Source organism: Solanum verrucosum, unplaced genomic scaffold (assembly GCF_900185275.1).
Source record: "Solanum verrucosum unplaced genomic scaffold, falcon-dt-bn FXZP01000009.1, whole genome shotgun sequence".
NCBI lineage: Eukaryota > Viridiplantae > Streptophyta > Magnoliopsida > Solanales > Solanaceae > Solanum > Solanum verrucosum.
The window spans coordinates 3,034,596-3,060,517 of record NW_026020231.1 but is presented as its reverse complement, the minus strand read 5'-3'; the positions used below and the strand labels follow the sequence as shown (position 1 = coordinate 3,060,517).

Sequence of the window (25,922 nt, the reverse complement as noted above, 5' to 3'; positions counted from 1 at the left end):
AATGTAATTTTCTGATTTAATAAAAAAATGCCGGCCTACATTACAAATTCTATGGCTTCATTGACTTGAGTGCCCAAGTCATGAAGTATGAGATTGTTTTCGTGGCATTCACTAAACGCAACTTCCCGCGTAGCTTTTATGATTAAACTCTCTTTTGTGCTTCTCGTTTTCTTAATACATTCCGATTCATATTACGTGAATTGTTGAATTTTTTTTTGTAATTTAAAATAAAAAAATGTATGTCAACATCTCTCAAGCTGATTCAAATGGTGAGAGTTTCTAAAAGTTTCTGTTTGACAATTGTTATAACATTGAAAGTAACTAGGGTTGATTTTGAATTGGAATTCAGTTAGCAAAAGTCAAACGAAAATGCTTATAAAAAAATAGCAAGCAATTAAAAGGAATTTTTGTTCCAGATTTTTATAACTATCAAAAACTAACAAGCAAATATTGTTATTTCAATTTGCTTTTTTAAAAACTATTTCATATAAAATATTAAGTAGAAGATCAAAAGCAAGCATCAAAAATCTTATTAGGTGATTTTTTCGGAAGCATGATACGTCAAAGTTTACTTTGGCCTCAAATGGGCTAATAAACGGGTTGGATCTTGATCCACCTAATTTGATCCGCTTAATCTCAATAATTTTAATATATTGTTATTTAAGTTTTATAACCACAGTTTGAATTTCAATTACAAATGGATAAATAAATCCTAAAAGATATAAAATAGATAGTAATTCATACTTTCAATATAGGAACATACATTGCATCAATACAAATAAAGAATTTTAAAATGGGTTGAAATTGGAAATTAAATTGAGCTCAATTGAGGATTATCTTAAAATAGGTTAAGACTTGAATGGGTTGCGATTGAACCCAACTCAAAATTACCTTGAGCCCAACCCTTAAAATTCTGGTCAAATTGAACGAATTATCTATAGTTGAACTTATTTTTGACACCCTACTGATAAGTGTTACCATGTGCCACTAAAAAATATCCAGTCAATTTTTACAGATATTTTAATTAATTAATCAGTGGGGAAAAAAACAATAGTGTTTTCGCCGTAGGAAAAGTTCTGTTTCTAATATTGCATAGAATTATTCAAATGCATTTGTGTTGTCATTTTTGCATTATATGACGACATTCAAGAAATAATTATAAGATGGATTTATCTTGTATAGACTTTCGTGTAATTTAATCTATATAATTGCTTGCTCTAAATTTTTTTAGATTATCAGCTCTACCTATGATGAGTAGTTGTCTTTAAATAATCTAATTATATATTTTTGTTCAACCATACTTGTTCATTTTTTATTTTACACAATTTTTAAGAAAAAAAGATAATCTTACTATATCACTTCTTAAATGAAAATTTTACATTATTTCTATATATATATATATATATATATATATATATTTATATATATAGTAGTTATTGAACTCCATTCAATTCCCTCATGAATTTACTTGTTCATATTTTGAACCCAAAATACACCCTACTATCAAATTTGTATTTTGATTAATACAATTATTATTTTTAAAGTGCAATCTTGACGTGTAGAATTAAAACCCAAAACCAGTATGGTGATTTGCAGAATATGGTTAAATATTTTCATAAGGCCAAAGTCATCTGCGGCCCCCTAAAATTGTCCGCATAATTCATTTAGACACTTCAACTAGGACTAATACATATTGAACACTTTAACCTTAAGAAATTTATATCTATTGGACACAAAATGAAAATAAGTTGAAAAGCAAAATCGCGTGTAGCTCAAACGCAAATACATAGCAGGTGTACCAATGAGACAATGACACGTGGCAGTTGAATTCAATTTTAAAAAAATTATATTTAAATAATCCAAGAAGAATTTTAAGTAAATAAAAATAGTTTTTTTTAATCAACTCCCCCACCCTGTCGTCTTCTTCTTCAACTGGTTTCCCTTCCCGTCGGCGTTGGCATGCAAATAATCGTCTCCTCACTCTTTCATCAGCATCGGCAACACCTCCTATCATTGCCTTCATCTTCTTTCGATTAATAAATATTATCACAGATACAAGAAACAATTAAATTTTAATTGGAAAAAAAATTGATTCAATTTACTTTTATCAAAATAAATGGAGTTTTCACCAAAATATTAGAAATCTGAAAAAAGAGGAAAAAACAGAAAAATAATTGAAGAGGATGAGAGAAAGAGAGAGTTGGAGGGGTGGGTGGCATGGGAGGCAAGTACAAACATCCTAGGAAGAAGACGCTTTTTTTAATTGTTAGTTTTTTTTTTTTTTTATTTCTTTATTAATTAATGTCAATGATAATAAAGCAAATAAGTGTACTTTTTCAGGAAAAAAAGAGAGGAAAATATCATTTGTTGGTATCTATACGCGCTCATGGAAGGTGAAGAATACGTTTTTTGCCACATCATTATTTTGTGCTTAATAGATACACAATTTAAATATTTTAGGTGTTCAATAGGTACTAGCTCTAGTTAAGGTTTAAATGAATTATGCGGACAATTTTAAGAGGCCGCAGATGATTTTGGCCTTTTCATAATTTGGATAAGAAGTTGCTGTCAGTTGATACCTTTTTTCTCTTTTAACTTTGGATAAAAACTTCCAAAAAAAATTCCTAAATTATCCTGAATACTGGCTCTTTGTTTGTGGGGTACAATATAAAGTGCTTACCTATATATATATATATATATATATATATATATATTTAATGATGTGGGGTTTGATTTCAAGCACTACAACTGCAACTTACATTCAATTTTTACCTTTAATTTAGGCTTTCAAGTGTAGGAGAGACCATACTAGCAAGAATTGGACATTTTTTGTAAGTAATGCTCAAATATGACCACCCATGTCCTCTTATCCTGATAGCTTCAGAATTTAAGTTATTTATTATACCATGCATAAGCAAAGTCCAAAATAGTTTTAGTGTTTTACTAGTAGCGCTTTAATTAATAAAGAATTTGCGATAATAATAATATTGTCAATTAAATCGAATTATACAAATTATGAATTTATTCAATTAGAAAATTGAATAGCAAAATTTTGAGAAATAATAGCAACAAATTTAAAATAATCAAAACTATAAATATATTACATAATATACTCTAGATGTTACCGTAATTTTATCTTCCTCGTATATTGTAATGAATGGGAGAGGCCCACATATGGGTTTGTTGTCACATGTTGGCTCCTCTTGGGCCCATTGTTTTTAGCTTCTTGTGTGCTAAGTAGTTAGGAAGTCCTAATCGCCTTATTACAACGTATTCTTTAATTAATTTGGCATCTGGTCTTAAGCTGAAAGTTGTTCCTTAATTATGTGTTGATAATGATTTAAATTTGTAGAGTTAATAATAAAGTACATGAAGAAGTATTTGAACAGGTTCACCTTACACATCATATTTGTGCCTATGAACTTTGTAAATTAATTGGTCGGGGAACAAAAACATGTTCTCACTTTTCTTTCTTGACGTTGCTCTTTTTAGTTCCTAAAGTAATCAACATCTATATAAACATATCAATTGTGGGTTTATATATCTACTTATTTTTTATCAGAGGTGAGGTGAATTCAAGATTTCAAGAAGACGGATGCACCATTATTTTAACAATAAGATTTAAAATTGTAGGAAAAACAACCTAGCTAATATACCCCTCAACTTTGTGATTAAGAGTTGATATACACCTCGTTTGAAAATGACTCATATGTATAATGTCATACAAATGACTCACATATACTCTTTTCCTCTAACGAATGAAAAAATAAATTCATGTAGGGTTATACTTGATCCTTCTCATATTTTTTTTTAGACTTTTTTTATTCAACGATTGATTTGAGTTTATTATTTTAATGGTCAAATTTATTCTTTTCACTAAATTTATTGTAAAATTTATTATAGATGCCCCAAAGTTTTTTTATAGATACAAAAACTAAATTACAATATAGGCGCAAAAAAAATTATTTAAACTACAATGTAACCGCAAAAAAATTGTTCTAATTTTTTTTTTTCTTCGCTTTTTCCATTCACACTTCTTTCTTTTGATTTCTCTTAGTTTTACACTAAAGTGAAAGAAAAAACAAAGAAATAGGAATAAGAATCTCAAAAAATGCTAATTAAATAAGTCAAAAAATAATTCATGTGTGAACAAGATCAATATACCTCTACATGGATTTTTTTATAAGTAACGGTAGAAAAATAAATTTAAAATTATGTTTTCCATTTCCGCCAGATGAAAAGGGTATATATGAGCCATTTTTATAACGTAAGAATATATTTATGCCACTTTTATAACGAGGGGTATATTTACAAAATTTTTAAAGATAATAAATTAATGAGCAAAAGAGAAGACATAGTTTAATTGAAATATATTTTCTTCTATGTTATGTCTTACTAATTAAAGTGTACTGACATAACTTTTAATATAACAAAATAGCTTGGATTTGAACCTGAAACATCAATCTTGAAAAGAGGACTCAGACCAGTGAACCATCTGGTCATTTTGGGTATGGTTTACACCTAAATTAGCCCCTGTTTTCTGCATTTTGGGTATGGTTTACACCTAAATTGTCCAAAATTTACACCTAAATTCGCTCCTGTTTTCTGCATTTTCAACGTCCAAATTCGCCCTTTCACATTCAAAGTAAATGGATTTATGTTGGTGCCCGTTTCAATTTATGTGGACCTATTTTGTTTTTAGTGCATTTTATAATAAAAAGAATGATCTCTTTTTAAATTTGAAATTAGCCTAATTTTTTTTAAAAAAATCATCGAGATATTTTTATAATTACACAATTTATTATGACATATTTAAGACAACATACGAATTTCAACATTTTATAATCACGTAAATACTATGATATGTTTATGAGCACCAATTTTAATTATTTACCCCCCAAATTCTATACCTAATAAAAAAGGTTCACCTAAATTAAAACGAACAAAATTATTTAGTAGCATAAAGATGCATTTTCAAAAATATTATGTTACCGTATCATATATATTTATTATGAGGCAGATTCATAATTTATATTTTATGAGTTCAATTTTGACATTAAATTCGTTATATTTTTAAAGTTATTAACTCATATTTAATATTAAATAATTTTTTACACATAAATTTATCTTTTACGTCAAAAGTATCGAATTCATATGAACTCAATATAGATACATTGAATCCACCCTGATTACATGTTTTAAATCAAATTAACATGATAGAATAATTTTTTTTATATATATTGTCAATTTGTCATGATCAGTTCACCCAAAACTTAATTAACACTTTTCTCATATTAGTTTTAGAACCGCGTTATTATAGAAAAGAAGTGGAAAAAGCTAAAAACGATTTAGTCAATAATAATGAGATACTTATATTAAAATTATGTCCTTTAATTAAACTATTCAAGATCCTAAAGTAAATAAATAAAAAAGATATTTTGACGTCCTCTTCACGATCCAATTTGAAATGAGTGCTACCAAATATCTTGTACTAATAAAGTATTAATTAATTCTTTCAATTTCAACTTAGTAGGTCCCTAATGGTGTAAAAATTAGGCATGAGCTACACTTAAACATGAAGACTGGCAATATAAATTATTATTCTAATAGTAATAGGCACCAACTAACAACTTTCCCTGTACAAAATACTTTAGAGCAAATGCTTAAATTATGGCAGCACATTATAACGCACCTAATCCAAAATAATAATTATAGGCAATTATTGATCTAGACCATTTACTTAATTAGCTTCTTCCCACCTAGCTAAATTCAAAGCATAGATCCTAAAATCGAAATATATATTCTTTTTTTTTGTCATAATTTATGTGACATTATATTTCTTCTGAAATTGAATTTGATTAATCTTTAAAGTAACACGAAATAAACGCGAGGTACATTATAAAACACACAAAATTTGATATACACAACACTCTGCATCAATCTAGATTCGATAGTGTATGAACAACATCTAACAATGCCTACAAGTCTCTAATCGACTTGTACTGCAGATATAAATAACATACTATATATATATATATACCTAAGAAAATATATGAACGTTTTGTCGATAACTACGAGATCCAAAAATTATTTGAAAAATCAACAGTGGCTTTTCCCTGCTAATGATTATTGACCAGATGTAGCATCAACAAGTTTGGTATACTTCCGGTGACGTCTCTCTCTTGCATATAGTACCCAACAAATGAGTGAGAGCATTACTGAAACTGAGACCAGAGCTAAACCGATGTAGATCCACTTACTGTATCGGCTCAAATCAGGACAATGTTCGTCATGAATGACAGTGAAGGTATCTCGAAGGAAAGTGCAGTCGAGTAGTTCCTTAAGGAAAGGCCCAGAATGATACAGGCCGTTGCTAACGTTGACTACAGCAGTCATTTGGTCGTACATAGAAGGGGTTAGACGGCCCACAGTGGAGCACATATTACTTGCTGAAACCTCACAGACGTAATTCTTCCATACCTGCATTAATACAATTGAAGTTACTGAATACAGTTTGCCAGTTTGTATCAAATATCTCAACACGTTTCTTATTAAGGTTGTTTCCTCAATGCAAACTGTGATATTAGATTTGCGAAACATGGGCATGGTGTTCTCCCTAGAAGTTCTTTTTCAGCATTCTATCTTCACTGTTTATTTTCTTAAGAGTGAAAAAAGTTCACATACCTGTGTGGCATTGCTAAGTTCCACTTCACCACTTGCACATTTCCGGTCTGTCTTGTCTGAATTAAATGGATTACAGAGGTTAGGGACCAGTGGACCAGATTGGTTGTAACCAACACCGGTAGGCGGATTAATGTTTGAAAAATTGGTGATTATAGTGTTAGTGACTCCAACCAATTGGTAGGTGACCTCTTTGCTCTGAGACAATGTTTCTTGGGCAGTAGCAGTGTCCACACAAGGTATTATATCATCGAGTGCTGTATGAGCCGAAGGGTTTTTTACCCAATCATCCATTGCCACACATGTGTCTCCCGTTGCACTTAAGATGGACAAAACTATCGTTAGAAATTTAGGGAAGTATATAACTGAACAAACAAAAAAAGAAGCTAACAGTACTAAAAATTAAGTTTGTACTTTGAAGAATTCTGAACACAAGTAAGAATGCATTGTTGTGGTGGAAAATAAAAGATATGTTCCAATATTGAAAGAAAAGATGTATTATTATCTATGTTGCTCGGACTCTTGATAAATATTGTCGGGTGTATGTCAAATTCTCCAAAAAGCTATGCATTTTTGGAGGATCTGACACGGGTGCGGCAGCACTTTTGAAGAGTCCAAGCAACACTTAAAAATTCCGTATATGTCGAAGGCTATACCACATAAGGAGGTTTCAGAATATCTAGTACAGGCAGCGTAACGGCTGTATTGATTTGATGTGCAAAAGGGGTAGAGTTTTCCTCTTTTTATCAAGTCTTTTCTATCTTTTTATTTTGTTCTGGAAGGTTGACATGGAGGGGTTCGAACATCAGAGATGTAGAAGCATGATAGGATACAGATAACAGTACAACTTGATATAACTTACTTGTGAAGAACAAGAAATGCACCACATAAGATAAATGTGACTGCAACAAGGATCCACCCTATAATGACTAGACTGCAAAATAATAAAAGTGCTTTAGACTTCAAAAAACATAATCAGTTCCTTGTTATCAAGAGAAGTATTTGTTCTAGTAATAACACTTACATGTATACAATAAACTGCAGACCAAGTATAGATAACACTGCAGCAGATTGTCAACAAGATAATTGTCAGTCAATATGTACAACGGAGTATTAACTTTGAAAGAGCATAGAACTTACAGAAACCAAGAGCAGCCAAACCAAGCATTACAGCAGCAACAATGATGAGAATTCGCCTCCTGCAATGCATACCAGCATGGCAATTGGTTAGACATCACAAGTTCACTATAGTTCACAGGAATTAACCAAGAAGTGCTTACACTAAGTCTAAGACAATCATGATATCCTTCTTGTTCTTCTCAGTTTCCGTTTCAAGAGTTTCAGCAGCCGAGCTAATCTTGGTGTCAACCTTGTCAATGTTGTTTTGAACATTTTGAGGTAGAAAAATTTGACTAATTCCAGTGTGCTTGGCAACAGCCAGAATGTTTGACACATTCCTTAAATTGTCAACTGTTGATCCTGCTTGTTGCACAACATAATCCAATGTATGTTTTGTACCGTCATGAAATTTCCCTTGTCCAGTATACAGAAAAATAGAACCAATTCTGATATACCAATGCAGACATTAGTGATAAATCCATACAATGAATCGATTTGTAATGAAAAAGAGATGATGGAGAGAGAACGAGAGAGAGAGAAAGAATGATTACATTGCAGCAATGGTGAATGCGGAGAGAAAAATAAGAGAAAGTGCATAAGCAGTTCGAGAATAACCATAACGTCCTCTCCGGCAGCAGCAACAACAGATACAAACTAGGAGCAAGGAAATGGCACATGCCACAAACCAGAATATAGCAAGTTCAAAAAGAGGGGCACCAGTATAAGCAACTGACTGTATCAAGAAAAGTTTTTTATCAGATAGTCACTTGGTCGTCAAGTATATAAGCTAAAAATATTGAAGAGATGACTGAAAACATGGCATATTGGCATCTATGATAACAACCAGAAAACACATTAGAGACCATCCTGAGAAATTCTACCAATTTTGTTTGAATGAAGTTAACAAGCAAATAGGGGCTGGCAACAAATCTAAGAAAGTGAAATCGTAATGGCCTTAGAATGAAAAATTCATCTTTACGTGAAATCCATTTCTAAGAGTACAAAGTAAAATAAGACTCCTATAAAAATCCAGCTGTGAGTGTAATTTGTTAAGTCAAGAATCCGGCATATGCCAGTCTCGTAAGGAGTTTTACAGTAAAACAGCATGACAAGGTACAAGGATGTTATAATTATAGGAATTATTGGGGTCATATTCTCTCTCTCTCTCATTCATTTCTTATCAGAATTAGAACTCTTCGTCCATACAGAGATGCAAAATCACATTTCCCAATTGCTAATGCATATGAACAATCACTGAAACACCCAAACTGATGCTAAAAAGAACCATAAGAATAATCAAATGTGAAGATTTTGAACCAACCTTCGACCAATGTTAGAAATAATAACCAAATTTTCAACAGAATAAATGATTAAGGGCTGAAAAGAAATCTTACAGCCCAATAATGTTTGTTACTGATGTTCCATCCACCAGTATAGTAACTCCGATCCTCAAGCGGATCTCGTCTATGGGTTCTTTCAGCAGCCAGTACTAGAGATGAGTTTCCAGTAGCATTGTCTTCGGCCAGAAACCTTTTACTTACTGATGAAACCACGCCATAAGTAGACTCACTCACAACACCTACTCACACGAAACAGTGGGGAAAACAAGAATAATCCTAGGAAATTAGCACCCCATTTAGGAAAAGATTACAACTTTAAGGAGAAAACCAGAATAATCCTAGGTAATTAGCGACCCCATTTGGTAAAAGGGTAACAACTTCAAGGCAAAACAAGAATAATCCTAGGTAATTAGTGACCCCATTTGGTAAAAAGATAACAACTTCAAGGCAAAACAAGAATTAAACTTAGGTAATTAGCGACCCCATTCAGTAAAAGATTACAATTTTAAGGTAAAAATCAAGAACAACCCTAGCTAATTTGCAACTCTAATTTAGCAAAAAAGATTACAACTTTAAGGGAAAAACAAGAATAATCCTAGCCAATTAGCAACCCCATTTAGTAAAACATTGCAACTTTTGGGGTAAAACAAGACTAATCCTAGGCATTAACACCCTATTTAGTAAAAGATTACAACTTTAAGAAAAAACAAGAACAATCCTTGGTATTAGCAAACCCCATTAAGCAAAAGATTACAACCTTAAGGAAAAACAAGAAAAATCTAGGTATTAGCAACCCCATTAAGTAAAAGATTACAACTTTAAGGCAAAAAACAAGAACAATCCTAGGTAATCAGCACCCCATTTAGTAAAAGATTACAACTTTAAGGCAAAAACAAGAACAATCCTAGGAATTAGAGACCCAATTTAGTAAAATGATTACAACTTTTAAGAAAAAAACAATGGCTTACCATCAACCAGAGCGAATGAAAGTGAGAGTGCAGATACGAAGAGCAAGGAAAATGCTACAGTAGGAGGAATTGAATTAATTTTTGTGTAGGACATGACTGTCTTAATTTTTGTGGGACTAGCAAGTTTTCAACTTAAGAGAATTCTTGTTGGGGTTTTAGAGTTTTTGTGTGATATATGTGGCTATCCACCAAACAAATAAATATCCAATAGTACAAGAAGGTGGTTTTTGGGGAAGGAAGCTGAAAGGGTAATCATATACCTTGTTTTCTTGGATTATAGTATAGTTATATATTATAGTAAGACATTAATTTTTATACTAAAAAAGTAAGAAAAAACATAGTGCAAACTGCAAAGACGTGTGAGAAGAGAAGAAGGTGGTGGACTTGTTCGATTCCGTATTTTGGTTGGTTTTAAAACGACAGTTGTCTATGGATATATTAATACTCCATATTATACCTCCATTTCAATTTGACGTGTTTCGAAGTAAATTCAAATTTAATCGGATAATAATGTGATTGAATACTGAACATGAGGTAGAAAGCCTAAAAAGAACTAATTAGGAACAAGTTTTTTAAAAAAATGACTTTTGAAACTTGTGATTTGAAAAGTATTAAATATTTATTTGGCTATAAATTATCTTATTAAATATAAAATGAAAATTTAAAGTTAAATTAATTTTAATATAAAGGATAGTATTTTTTTAAAATGGATTAAATCAAAAGTGTCACATAAATTATGATTATTAAAAAATATTTTTTTTTATCAGCACACAGCTCCTGAGCTCCACAACAATTTTTTTATTCACCAAAACTTGGATATACTTGTACAAATATTTAAAAGCTATTGGGTTTAAATATGAGATCTTATAAATTTTCTTTTAGTTCATTGAACACAAACTATAAAAACTCTATTTTATACATATGATTTGTTTCCGTTTTAAAAAATCTACTTTACTAATGCAACTCCTAGTCATGAACCAAATGTTATTGGCATGAAGAATTTTGACCAATTAATTGAGTAATTTAACTAGATTAGGTTTCAAGTAACTGTCTGCTATAGTGAAATCCATAATTAACTTGAGCTATGCTTAAGTACACTAATAAAGTCATTATTAAAACTTGTTGATCTATAAAACTCAATACATAAAGTATCAATATATATTTCACCGAAGTAGTGATTTCTGAGTGGTTATGAAAAACTTGTGGTCGTTTGGTCGTTTCATTGTGAATATCTTTTACTCTTATTGATCATTTTATATGAATATCTTTTCTTTTCTTTTCTTTTTTGAAAAAATGTATTCTAATATTATGTTTGACTATAAATATTTTACCAAAAAAATGCTAATGTTTTTACTCAAAATCACTCACATTGATTAAAAAAAATTACTCCAAATTGTATTCTTGATCAAACATAATTTTAGTTTTAAAATATTATTTTTCGCTTTGACAATTAAAACATTTTTTTTTCAAATAAATTTCATAATTTTGGCCTAACGGGCCCTTACTCTATTGATTGTTCAGCGTACAGATAACGGCTACTCGGCCTACACAATTTCAAACTTAGTAATGTATTTTTTAGGTTAACTTCAATGTATTCATATTAATGACCTTCATTTTGGCCTTATTAATGACTATTTATTTGCTCCTATATTGATAATAATAATAATAATAATAAAGTTATAGCATGGTTTGTATCCAAATAAATTATTTTTGTTCGTCTAGAATTGAATAGTTTTCATTGTTTTATCAATTGGAAAAATATATGAGCAGGTAAGTCCATGACCAAAACAATATTACCCACTTGTATCGAAAAATAAAAAAAACCTATATTTTATGCTAGTATACATTTGACTGTCATAATTATAAGTTGATGCCTTTGGAGTTGGTAAATCCTACCTTGTAATTGAAGCTTTTCATTTTTTAAATTTAAATCGAAATTGACTTGTTCCTATCTTAAAAGTTTAAATGAATAAAAATTGTACAGACATAAATAAATGACAAAGCAAGACGTATTTTAGTCCCACCATTTACAAATGGCTCTTCCTTGAAGTGATTAACAATATTGTAAATAATGTTTAATTATTCTCTATTTGTCTTTTAATAAAATAAAATAATATAAGCCGAATGTTCAAATCAAAGCTTTGCTTGCTCAATTAATTATAATAATTACTCTATACATTTTTCTTAACTATGTATTTGTCATTTTGTCCAAAATTCAGTAACAAATATTCCATATATTATAATGTTCCTTCCATTGTTCCATTGTTCAAAACCACACGGCTTATTTCATTCTTAAAAAAGTACAATTTTAAGAAATCTTAAAATTTTGACTAATCGAATTAAAAAAAGATTTTCATCGGCCTAACCATAACTATTTATGGCCATCTCCAATGTACATAAAAATTAAGTAGTAATTTCTCATTGATTATCTATTGTAAATTATAACAAATAAAGGCTAAATTGTTTTTATTATGGATTGTTGTGTATAATGTAAAAATCTCAACTTTGAATATGAAGTGTAATTGCAATTTCAGCCACTAAAAAACACATATTTTTTGTTTAGACATAACAAATGGACCATATGACATGCTGGAGAAGAAGATAAGATTTTTGGGTGGAAACAACTTGCAACATACCAATGGGCCATCGACTAAACGTTTACTACTCTCAAATCAAATGGAAGCCCACCTATTTAATAATCAGATTTTTTTTCTTTTTTAGTTTCCCACCTAGTGTCCGATGTCCGTGTTAGAGCTCTGCTTAAATTCGGATTGTGCACTGCAGGACCCATTCAAGGGTGGCACTCCCAACATAACTTTCTCCATATCCAGGACTTGAACTCGAGATCTTTGGTTAAGGGTAGAACAGTGTCACAACTACACCACAACTCATATATTCAGTTTTACTGTTGCGTCAAGACTCCCTTTCAAATGATAAACAAAACTCAATTTGAATTTTAGACATTTGGTGATCAAAAGTGAATATGATTAATGATTATTATGAACTTGATTTAAATGAGGGATAGATTGTAATTTCATATTAAAACTATGTGATTCCTAAAATTTACCCTTTTTAAAAGGGATAATTGTACAAAATGACAAACTTATAATCTAAAATAAATGGAGTAGCTATTGTTTGATTTAATTGCGCCCCGTAGCAAACGTTTGTCAGTCGCCTCTCTCCCTCCAAATTCTCGCTCGCCACTGTCCTTTTCTCGCTCGATTCCTCTGTGCTCACCTCTCTCGTTTTATACAACATAATTGTATAAATTGTGTTTCTGTTTGTATAAAGCGAGAGAAAATTGTATATACACATGCAAATACATATATATTCGTCTTATACACTTATAATTATACAATAAAAATATTCCCCTCGCTCAATTCTCTTTTGCCTTTCTCTCTTTCTCGTTTTATACAAACACAGATTATACAATATAATGTAAAATTTATGTTTGTATATTGTATAATTTATGTTTGTATAAAGCAAAAGAAAATTATATATACACATGCAAATACATATATATTCGTCTTAAACACTTATAATTATACAGTACAAATATTCCCCTGCCCAATTCTCTTTTGCCTTTCTCTCTTTCCCGTTTTATACAAACACAGATTATACAAATATAATGTATAATTAATGTTTGTATAAGCGAAAGAGAGAGTGATTTTTGATATACAAATATTTTTGTCAACGATTTATACAAACGAGAGGCTAACAACAATTTATACAAATGGTCTGCCAGCGAAATTATACAAATCTGAAGAGGAGCCAGCGAATTATACAATTGCTTCTTTTTGTATATATGTATAGTGAAATAGATATAGCTTTCAATTGTATATGTATAGCGAATTATACATATATATGTTTGCTATGGAACGCAATTATGCAAATTTTGCTATAGCATACAAATAAGGATTTTTTATTTGCTATATGTGAAAGTTGCTCTTTTTAAAAAGATATTCGCTAATGGGCCTAAAAGAACTGAGTGGCCCATTAAGCCGCTGGCAAAAGTGATCTGTTCAGTTTAGAGCAGAATGATCCGACTTGTACGAGCCTCATGAAAGCCCAACAAGAATTTTCGAGAGGTATCAAATGGATGGTTGAGCTATATTTAAGTGAAATAAATGACTCGAATTAATACAAAAAAGGGAAAAGGTTGAGTTATAATCCACTCGATGTTTGTTTTTGGTCAAAATGGACGGGTTAATTAAATCGAAATAATGAATCATAATTCAATTCGCTAAAGTACTGTTAATTTTTTATTTGTTGTTAATCCTTCATAATTTGTTAATTGAAAAAAAACGAACTATTAAAAGCAATAAACGTTTATTTGTCGTGCATATACCAAACAAACAAGATCCATAGAATATTATTTTTAAATATTTTGATAAGTTATCTTATATGTCAATTTTGGCTATTTATGTTGTCAATGGTTTTAATGCGTACATTAGAATAACTAAAGACCTAATTTTCCCTCAAAATTTTCTTTACATCTTTTCCACCATTATAATGAAGGGTATTTTTGTAATTTTTTTTTTATGCAATACATGTTATTTTTAATGGATCAAACCAAACAATGCATAAAAATAATCTATGTATAATTAATACATGCTTTGCTAATACAAACATTAATAACACACTCCATTTAACATTATTATTATACACTTTACCAAACGACTGTTAGAAATTTCACATCTTGTTATACAAAATGCGCAACTCGTCTAAGTGTGAACGAATTATATTTGCACGACACGATTTAAATATGAGAGACATAGCAGTATAGTGTTCGATACTAAAATATTTTTTCTACAATTTTATAATTGATCCCTTGTGCACAATAGCTTACTCTTCATTATTTATTCAAAGATGGAGATGGTCTACATTTAAAAAGGATGTAATTAATCTTTCACGTGTTCTGATGATGTTTACTTTTTATTTATTTATTTAATTAGTACAAGTTAAGAGTACTCAAATAAGTATATATTATTATTACTATTAAATTGAAGAATGATGAGATTAGACTTGATTTTGTCATTTAACACCAATAAGATCAAGTTTTAAGTGCTATTTTAATAAGCATATATTCTTTTATTACACCGTCGATAAAGACGCAAATGACGCTAATTATCTATCCTATTTCTATTGCTTTTTGCTTTTTCCTATATTTTCTTTTAAGAACAGTAGTTTGAAAATATCTTCTTCACTTTATGTGAATTTGACCTAAGAGAAAATATATAATTTAATGTTTGCACGTTTCACGTGTGTATCTTCATGAATGTGGTTATATATCAATGTGTTGTGGTGTAGTGGCGGATTGTTTCACCCTTAATATGAATTCTCAAGTTTGAGTCCTAAATATGATTATATGAAGAAAATGTTATTGAAAATGCCACCTTTCAAATAGGCCCTGCACGCTTCGAATTTAATCGGACTTCAAACACCGAATGAAAACACAAATTAAATAACTTGTTAAATTAATGATCTCATTTTCCAAAGGATGAAATGCAAATAATTTCATAGTATACTATTCGATACATGTGATTGAATGAAGGCTTCCAGAACACTATATATATTACAAAATTCATGCATCATTAAAAAGAATTGAAATCAGCTACAAACATATTGCTTAATCACTCATACATGATAGAATATTATAATAATTGTTGCTAAATAAAATTAGCGATAAACTTTGTTGCTAGCTCTATTTAATTACACAATTTGCCCATTCGTTATTTCTATTTTATACCAAAAGTCATACTTGTCTTATTTAAACCGATTTACTGCCTACAAACAACATTAAAGAAACCCAAATAATTTGAGGCCCCATATGTGATGTGAACAATTTAAAGTATAACTTACATAAATCTCATAGTGTAAAATCTAAATTACCTTCTATCCCTATTCTTTTTCTAATTACATTAATCCCATTTTCTTTAGGCATTTCAAATACATAATTAAGGATCCGGATACGTTATCGTTGGTACATTATGTATCAATCTGTTGCACTTATTAAGGGGAAAAAAAGCTGAAAATTAAATTAAGATCTCATGGTATCCATCTATTGCATTAATTAAGGGGGGGGGGGGGGGGGGGAATAACTGAATATCAAATTAAGATCCCATAAATTGTGCTATTTCATTCCAAATTATTGTCAAGAATTCAATCATATAGTGTAACAAACCAAAAAAATCGAAAAATAAATTTCCTCTTTTTGTTCATCGTTCTTTGTTTCATAAAAAAATTTGTCAAATTTTTTTGATAAGCGAGGTGAGTTATGAAGGAAATAAAAGTGATGGAATTGTTGTTTGGACAAATGATTTCTTTTGTGAATCTTCAATTTCATCGAATATCCTTTCAATTTTGATTCAAGATAATCGAAAATTTTGAGATTCAAAATTCTTCTCCGGTTCATTGAAGATCTTTTCAGTTTTGATTCAAAATTGTTGAAAATTTTGAGTTTCAAAAATTATTTTCCTAGTTCATTGAAGATCCTTTCAATGTTGATTCAAAATTATCGAAAATTTTGAGAAGATACATCATGAAGATCTTTTCAATTTAAATTGATAAGTGTTGTATTTCTACTAGATACATTAAATAAGAAAGTGTTGTATTTCTACTACATACATTATATAAGAAAGTGTTGCCCATAAGATTTTAGGTTTGAGATCGATACATTATTGTTTGGTAATTGTTATGAATCGGATACATTTAGTATGAATTTGAATTTACATTTCATGCCTAAAAAATTAGTGCATGATATATTATTATTTATGTATCTTATTTTGTTTGAGAAATACTATATTTTATTTTTGTAAAAAAACATTATACATGTAATCGTTCCAAATAGCATATTTTTTGGTGTGTGATTGTGTTATGTATCACACATATGATTTGGTACTATGTACAAATACATATCCTTCTAAATTTGAATTAGGTAGAAGATACATAACCACACCTAGATACATGATAAATGATACATTTGGTAGAAGTTTTATATCAAGTATCAAAACTAATTAGGGGCTTAAGTCATCGACAGACACTTAAAGTTGTCCGCATAATTCACTTAGACACTTAAACTGAGACTTGTACCTATTGAACACCTCTACCCTTTCAAATTTGAATCAATTAAACATTTTTTGCCTACATAGCATTTTAAGTGTGATGCACGGACAAAGAGCGCGTGAAAGCAACTAATTAGACTTTTTAAAATAAAAAATCCCTTTCTTCTTCCTTGTGATTGCTGCCATTACTCCTCCACCTTACCACCAAGCAGCAACCACCGTCGCCACCGCAATCTCGCACCAGTAACTTTCTTCTTCCTCTTCTTTGCTTTTTATCCAACCATCATTATCATTGTAGTTTTTCATATTTTTCATTATCACCGTCATTATATCCATTTCTTCCTGTTCGGCACCTCTTCCATTAACGCCACTGCTTGTTCGCTTTTTTTTTTCTTCAAATATAGAATCGATTCAAATTTTATTTCCTTTTTTTTTTTTTAATCTTTATCATATTGTTGATTTATGGAAGCAAACAAACTTACAAATTTATAACTTAATCTTACTTTGGAAAACTTATGGCGGGGCAAAAGAAACTCGAAAGGCTTATTCGAATCCTGTCGGTTGGTGACGATGATTTTTTCACTCATACAAGGCTACTTCTCGCCGGAGAAAGAAGAACAAGAATAAGAACCCCAGTACGACATTGACGACGACGGAGATGATGAAATTCCACAGAATTGTTACAAACCTTTTTTAGCCCTAACCCTTCTTCTTCCGAGCTCTCGTCTGCCATTGATGCTTTTTTCGAAGTAAAATTCTCTAATTTACTCTCTTTTTTTTCAATTAATGCAGAAAAATAATAATCTAAAAGGATAGGGCAATAAGAAAGCTATATCCTCTTTTCATGTTAATATGTGAAGTACAGTTTGAAGCATTCATGCTTAAAATTATTGGAGATTTCACGGTCGCCAGAGTTTTTAAACAATGTTAAAGAGTTGGAATGGACAACGATATGGTGGTGGAATAGCAGGGGAAGGGTTTGGGTGGTGGGTCAGTCGGTTGGGATTACAGATTATTTTTAATTTTTTTTAATAGTAAGTGATTTTCTTTTTCCTTCACATTATAATACATTTTAAAATATTTTTTAAAAATTCAAATAACACATGTCATTATTTAATTTGTCAAATTGTCATGTCATCGCGAGTGTATTTCACTCATTTTATACTTTTAGCTAATGATCCAAAAAATGTTCAAATGGTTCAAATTCAAAGAGGTAGAGGTGTTCAATAGGTACAAGCCTGAATTTAGGTGTCTAAGTGAATTATGCGGACAACTTTAAGTGTCTGTCGATGACTTAAGCCCTAATTAGGGCTATGTATCAAAACTAATATTTGAACATGATACACTGTGCATGATAAAATTATAATGTATCGTAGTGTTGAAACAAAGACATTATACATTAATTAAGAAACAAAATTAACTAGATACATTAAAATTCTAGTTAATGTATCCCAAACTATAGCCGTAAGATAATTGTGGAGAGATTTATAGCTTGAAAAAGGGAGAAAAAAATCGTGGAAATTATGTATCCGGCAAATTTTTATTTAAATTTATTATTTCTATAATTGAGTTATTACTACTGTAACGATCAAACATTATTATGAGTAATAAAAATAATTCATTACACATATAATTGCAAAAACTAGTGACCTATTTTGGACACTATAGGCTTAGCTGCATCCACCTTGCATTCCTAAAAAAGTGGTATGACTTACAAGTTAATTAGTTAATTAGTTAATTAAAGAAGTATTTTGAACAAATCCATTTAGCCGTATAGGATTAACATTAAAGAGGAAATACTCCTCTTTTAATTCAATTTTTACTATTATTGGAATTAGTATGGATAAAATGTGAAAAAGAAACGAGGTCTGGTCTGGTATTATGGAAAACATTTTCGTAAAATATATATATATATATTTATTTTTTTTTATTTTTTTTTTTATGTTTGGTTAGTTTAAACTTTTTTAAAATCAAATTTGGATATGGATTTTGTAACTTCTTAGAATTTGGAAGTGAATTTAGGGAGAGAAAATAGGAGTGAAAAAGGGGGCGGTGATTGTGGGTTTGGCTGATGACTTTTATGTATCCGGTAGTTTTTAGAATTAGGAGAAAGAAGGGATTTAAGTAATATTTTAAAAAAGATAAGAAAAAATAGAAAATAACGAAATTAAACTTATGTATATAAGTAATTTATCCTAATTTGTATTCTCTTTGTTTAATTTATTTTTACTTATTTATTTTTTAAAACTTGTATCAAATCAAAATGAATCAATAAATTAAAACGAAGAGAGTTTAATATTTTGTGTGTGTATATTTGTACATTTATGTTAAATCCTATGAACGTGGAGTCAGAAGATCCATTCATCTATGAAATAATTGAAATGGTTAACAGCTAGTGCAAGTAGCTTGAAATTAAACGTACATAATAGGACAATATGTAATTAATTAGTATACTCTTTGCGCCAATTCATTTCAAGATTGTGTCTCAAAAGTGGTCCGTCCTTTTTTAAACGTCGTTACACTTCTGGACAAGAAAAAAAGTTACTATCATTGATGGGCACATGTTTTTTTTTGGTGTCTATCATCTACATCAATATCTGATTAAATTTAGATTTGTGCTGAAAAATCTCACATTATTGTTAAAACGCTATCTAATAAAGACAATTTCGTAATCAAAGAAACTCGACTCTATATGAAAAAATAGTTACTGTTCCAACACAACCTCGTTGGTTCCATGTTTCACTTACCCCCACCACGTGAAATGCAAATTCATTCTAGAAGGAAATTTGATATATATATATATCCTACCAAACTCATATTTGTCTTTTTATTAAACAATTCTACTTCATCAGGATATCACTATTCACTAATAACTACAAACAACATTAAAGAAATCCAAATAATTTGAAGAGGCCCCATATGTGATGTGACAAAAAAAATTTATAAGCTCTTTATTTAATTAATTTATTTATTTTTAAAATTTATTTTAAAAAGTATGTATTGTTCTTTAATTTTTCACATAATATATTTAAATAAGATTAATTTTTTTAAAACTATAATATTTTTTAAAATTTTCATATCAAATTAAAATCAATGAATAAATTAAAAATGAAGAGAGTATTTAGTAATTTTTTTTGTTTCGTATATAGTTGTATGTGTGGAGTAAGAAACCCATTAATCCATGAAACAATAATTGAAATGGTTAGTAAGTAGTACAAGTAGGTTGATAGGACAATATGTAATTAATTACTTAGTACATTTTGTGTGGCAATTCATTTCAGAATTGTGTACCAAAAGTGGTCCTTTTTTGAAACGTTCATACAGTTGTGGACAAGAAAAAAAAGCTTAAGTTATTCATAACCCCTTAAAGTTGTTCCCATAATATTTCACTTAGATATTCCAAGCCAATTTTTTTATCTATTGAACACTTTTAGCTTTACAAAAATTATTCCTATTAGACACATTTTGATAACTAGCAAAAAATGTAAAGAGAGTGTGATGCACTTGCCATGACATGGCAATTTAACTAATTAAATAACGCCATGTGGCTTTGGGCCAAATATATTTATAATTAATTTTTTTTAACTAAAATCCTAAGTTGCTGCCTCCGACCTGCCGCCTGCGCCCCCACTTTATCTTCTTCCCCTTTTCATTAGAACTTAAGAGCTTGTTTGGATAGGCTTTTAAGCTGGTTAAACTGGCTTAAAAGTCAGTTTTTGACTTATTAGAGCGTTTGACAATTATCAAAGTGATTTACTTTAAGTCAAAACTGACTTGTTTTAAGCCAAAAGCTAAAAGCTAGGTGAGGGGAGTTTTTTTTTAAAAAACTTAAAAGCCTTTTTATGTTGCCCAAGTATATTACCTTTTTGCCCTTAATTCTTTTATACAATTTTCAAATTGCCCATATTGAATTATTATTATTATTATTATTATTATTTTATTTTTTTGAATTATTATTATTATCATTATTATTATTATTATTATATTTTTATTATTATCATTATATTATTATTATTATTATTATTATTATTATTATTATTATTATTATTCCTCTTATAAATAATTTGTGGTGGTAAAGAAATATGTGAATGATAGGAAAATATTATTACTTATGGATGTAAAATATAAATTAATTTTGTTTTAATTTTTTTTAAAGTATAAAAACCTTGGATTAATCAACTTTTATCATGTTAACAACTTAAAGGGTATTTAAGACATTTTGACAAAAAAAAAGTGTTTACCAGCACTTATTTGCCAAACACATCAACAACTTTTTTTTCAACTGCAACACTTTTATCCAAACACATAACTACTTATTTTAAAAATAAGTTCCAGCACTTTAAAAAGTTACTTTTTTTAAGTCAATCCAAACGGGCTCTAAATCTCTTGGTTTTTTCTACATTTTTTAAAGATTTTTTTTTTTGTTCTTAAGTATAGATTTGGCAGAAAGAAAGAGATGTATGGTGGCAGAGTTTTCCGACGAACAAACTAAGGTGGCAATTTGAAAGTTGTGATTGATTGTTTGAAATTTTATGGAGAAAGAAAGATATTGACGAAGATAGATTTGGAGAAAAATGAGTTGGTGTTGATGGTGGGTGGTGGGGGCGATGACTGGTAAAAAAGGGAACAGAGATGATGGCCTGAAGAAAAAAAAAGGGGAAGAAGATGATCGGAGAAAGAACATAGAGGAGAAGTATGGGTATGGTAACGACAAATCCGGTAAAAATCAAAAGGTGGCGTGAAGAAGAAGAATGATTGCAACTCAAAAAAAAAGAGGAATGTGCTTTAATGATGGTGACACCGACGATTGCCGGAAAGGTGGTGACAATGGTGGTTGAGTCAAAAAGAAGAAGAGATGATAAATTATTTATTTTTTAAAAAGATAAATCTTTTTCTATGCCTTTCACGCACCATGTCAGCAAAAAATGTTTAATAGGTACAAAATTCTTACAGTGTAGGTGTTCAATAGGTATAAGGTTGAATTAGAGTGTCTAAGTGAAATATGCGAACAACTTTAAGGGGTTGTAGATGATCTAAGACAGGAAAAAATGTAATATAATTGGGACTTAAGTCATCTATAGCTATTTAAAGTTGTTCGCATATTTCATTTAGACACTTTTACTTAGGCTTGTTCCAATTGAACACTTTTTTTAGTAAAAAAAAAAATACCTATTGGACATATTTTGACAATCAACTAAAAGTAAAGATAGTGTGTCATACACTCGTGGCTAACTAGCATAGTAGCTAATCAAAAAGAGACATGTGACATTGGTCCCATAAAAAACAGTTAAAAATAAATTAAAAAATAAAATAAACAAAAACTATGTTTTCAATAAAAAAAAATTTAAAAAAAAAAACAACCCTTCTTTCCCCTTTACTTCTTCTCTTCCCAAACACCCCATCCAACCCCCCGACGTCCGTTCCACATTATCTTTACCAAAAGACATAAAATCGAAGCATATTCCGATAGCCATTTCACTTCGGCTTTTTTCCTATCAATTTGAAATTATATGAGTTTTTTTTTCGACCCACCCACCTACCCCTTTCCTTGAATCTGATTCAATATTGGAAATGGTATTTCTCCCAATCTCACTATTTTCTTAAACATTAATTAAGATTTGTTGATACTTATTTTTCTTCTATGTTGTGAGTTCTTTAGGATTTAATTTTTTTAACGATTTCGAAGAAAATGATTTCAGATTCGTCAAAAAAAATGGAGTTCCGTCAAAATTATTTTTGATGCGATTTGATTCTATTTTTGACGATAATAGATTTGGATATTGGTTGTATCGGTGGTGGGTGGTGAAAGATGGGAAAGAAAACGATGGCTTGAAAAATAAAAGAGGAAGAAGATGACTGGAGAAAGAATGAAAAGTAGAAGTGTGGATATGATGACAATAAATCTGGTAGAAAATAAGATTGTGTGGAGAAGAAGAACAATTGGACCTCAAGAAAGAATGTGAATTAGCTTTAATGGTGGTGATCATCGCGATTGGGATGGCGGAAAGTTTGATAGCAATGGTGGTTGGGTTGAGTTGAGTCAAAGAAGAAGAAGAGATGTTGATTTAAATTTTTATTTATTTTTTTTATTTTATGTAAAGATGTCTTCCACGCTCCTCTCGTGTGTGTATTACACACAAGCTGCCATGTCAGTAAAAAATGTTTAATAAGTATAAATTTATTGTAGTATAGGTGTTCAATAGGTAAAAGGCTAAATTGAAGTGGCTAAATGAAATCTGAGGACAACTTTAAGGGGACGTGTATGATTTCAGCCTATAATTGGTGGCCGCATGGTCACATCTCCATGTTTCACTTGCACCATCACGTGAAATGAAAATTCATTCTAGAAGGAAATGAGATCTTTGATCATACAATTTTTTATTTTAATAAAAAATAATTGTTTGCAATTTTATTTTTATTTTAGATGTAACGATACAATTTTTTTAATTTTTTTTAAAAATGACCTAATAAATTGATTATTTCAAATTGAAATGTAAATTATTTAAACAATTAAATAATTGGTTTGGCGCATCGCGATAATTTATGTGAAATTAGATCTCGAACCTAACTGACACTTCAAAAACTTAGCTCAAAGAAAGGAGAAATATCCAAGCCTTAACCACCAAGGTGAGCCATTTTGGTTTAACCGTAGTCTTGAAGGAAGATCAATCTCACGTCCTTCGTGTGATGACCACCCTCCAAAGTTCAAACCAATTGAGATCTTGAGACTAATTAAGGTATTCAAACTCCATTAATTTGAATATCAGAAAGCAGGGCATACAAGAATTGCAAGATGTCAATCATTTTATTGAAGCGTAGAAAAAAAAAATACAAGAAACTCAAACAAAAGCGAGTGTCTCAACATGTTTATAGGCATCAAAACAATCATACCGTGCACCACCAATAAAATTTCTGAAAGAATCAGGCTGTATATCAGCTAGCTCTTTCACCATCCCATTATGTATATCAAACACAACAATCTTCCCTGGAAGTGATATCAATGCCCTAGCTCTGTTTTCTTCATCTCTTAGAAAACAGAGGGTACTGAATGCATATGGAAAGTTATAATCTTCAGGAGGATACACTTCTTGATTCACCATCATCGGATACAAATTGGTCAAAAATTCAAGATTCACTCGATACTTCACAAACCAACAAGAATAATCACTCTTCAATTCCAAAACATCAAACTCTATATCTTGAGGCTTATGAATCTCAATAAGATGTAAATGACCACCCGATTCTCCGAAATACTCGATGTTTCTGTACCACTGTCCTTCAGGAATATCGGTGCTAGGCATTGATTTAAACACGCAGGTATCAACTTGCAAGCACAAAAAGGGGCTTGTTTGGCTAAACCAATGAACAGCCCCTTTCCAGAAAACCCCACCATAGCTGCATAAATCCACTTTATTACAGTGCTCATTCGAATGCCTCCAAATCCCAGATCCGGATGAATACACAGAGAAACAGAGTCGATTTTCAGAAACAGAGAACCAAACGCAAACAACATAGTAATCTTCGGATATGTTGGGATCAAATGCTAAGTTCATACTTTTCACTATCATGGTCTCCGGCACCGGAATAAATCTATGATGACCGGTAGTGAGATTATAAATATAAAAATCCGTCTTAGCATCATCCGATTTAAAACCAACGCATAAAAGCCCATTACAGGAATTAATATTACACACAACTTTGCTACCACGCGAATCGGATAAACGGTCGTAAATCCGACCCATTTCAGATATTCGTTCTTCATTAAGAGCAAGAAAATCATAATTTGGGTGCCGGCACAAGAAAACGCCGACAGTGGAAGCAGAGGAGGTAGCATTCCGACGAGTATGGAGTCGACGGAAATGACCACTAGAAATAAGAGAAAGCCAGTGTTTAGATACGCACTGGAAACGAAGTAGAGATTTTGGGGGTAATCGGAGGAATATTTCAGTTAAAAGATCTTCACTGCCGGCGATTTGCTTCGATGAGGAGGAGATTTCGGAGAAAACCGGCAAGTGATGCTTCAGCTGTTCGATGTAACTCCGGGAGTGGGTAAGGGTCAATCTAATCGGAGTAATAGCACCGCCGAACGAAGTACAGTCGCCGGAAACCATGGTGTTTGATTTGGAAACTGAATGTATTTTATTGAAGTGAAATTGCACACTCTATATTAAGAGCAGCCAGTTATAAGTCTGTCCCTACAAATTGATAGATGGACAGAGTTAGTAATATTTAATTAATGCAATTGATAGATGGATAGAGTTAGTAATATTTAATTAATGCAATTGGCTTGCTTTATTTGTAACCCATAAAAAATATTACTATGAGAAGTTTATCAACTTTATATAATTGTATCATAAATATCACATGTTTTTATTTTTTCTGTTTTTAGTCTATTTTTATATAAACCTTTTTGAGTAAAAAGTCGTGTTGGACACTAAAAGAAGAAATTACGGTAAAAGTCGTGTTGGACACTGTTCTAAGCAGGGCCGGCTCTATGTATAATTTAATAAGGCATTGGCCTTAGGTCCCCAATTTTAGGGGCCTCAACTTTTTACCAAGAATAAATTATGTGTTAATTTTTTATAGAAAAAATATTGATTATTTATGATAAAAAGTATATATTTAAAATTATTATTTTATCTTCAACCCCATTCAAATAGAAGAAATCAAGAAAATATTGTTTTATTTTCTTACACTCTCTCTACTAATACTCACATTATTTTCCTTTTTAACTCCTTTTACACTCTCTT

The 25,922-nt window shown here is 30.5% G+C and overlaps 2 protein-coding genes across 2 annotated transcripts; both read right to left on the bottom strand.

Annotated features, from left to right (window-relative positions):
- Positions 1-6,119: 6,119 nt before the first annotated feature.
- LOC125832564 (uncharacterized) lies at positions 6,120-10,490 on the bottom strand. Its single transcript, XM_049511744.1, has 9 exons — positions 10,109-10,490; positions 9,195-9,379; positions 8,352-8,533; positions 7,962-8,246; positions 7,822-7,880; positions 7,706-7,742; positions 7,544-7,615; positions 6,685-7,000; positions 6,120-6,480 (listed from the first exon to the last, which is right to left on the bottom strand). The coding sequence occupies exons 1-9, from the start codon at positions 10,200-10,202 to the stop codon at positions 6,127-6,129; spliced, it is 1,584 nt and encodes a 527-aa protein (XP_049367701.1). The 5' UTR covers positions 10,203-10,490; the 3' UTR covers positions 6,120-6,126.
- A 13,499-nt stretch (positions 10,491-23,989) lies between these two features.
- Positions 23,990-25,299, bottom strand: LOC125832320 (F-box protein At5g07610-like). Its single transcript, XM_049511460.1, has one exon. The coding sequence runs from the start codon at positions 25,281-25,283 to the stop codon at positions 24,012-24,014; it is 1,272 nt and encodes a 423-aa protein (XP_049367417.1). The 5' UTR covers positions 25,284-25,299; the 3' UTR covers positions 23,990-24,011.
- Between the last annotated feature and the right edge of the window lie 623 nt (positions 25,300-25,922).

Excerpts from the sequence above, each read along its gene's own strand:
- LOC125832320 (XM_049511460.1), bottom strand. The coding sequence starts at position 25,283 with ATGGTTTCCGGCGACTGTACTTCGTTCGGCGGTGCTATTACTCCGATT.
- LOC125832564 (XM_049511744.1), bottom strand. The coding sequence starts at position 10,202 with ATGTCCTACACAAAAATTAATTCAATTCCTCCTACTGTAGCATTTTCC. Across the intron at positions 7,743-7,821 it reads TTTGGCTGCTCTTGGTTTCT|TGTTATCTATACTTGGTCTG; the intron begins GTAAGTTCTATG and ends AATCTGCTGCAG. Across the intron at positions 7,001-7,543 it reads GCATTTCTTGTTCTTCACAA|TGCAACGGGAGACACATGTG; the intron begins GTAAGTTATATC and ends GTCCATCTTAAG.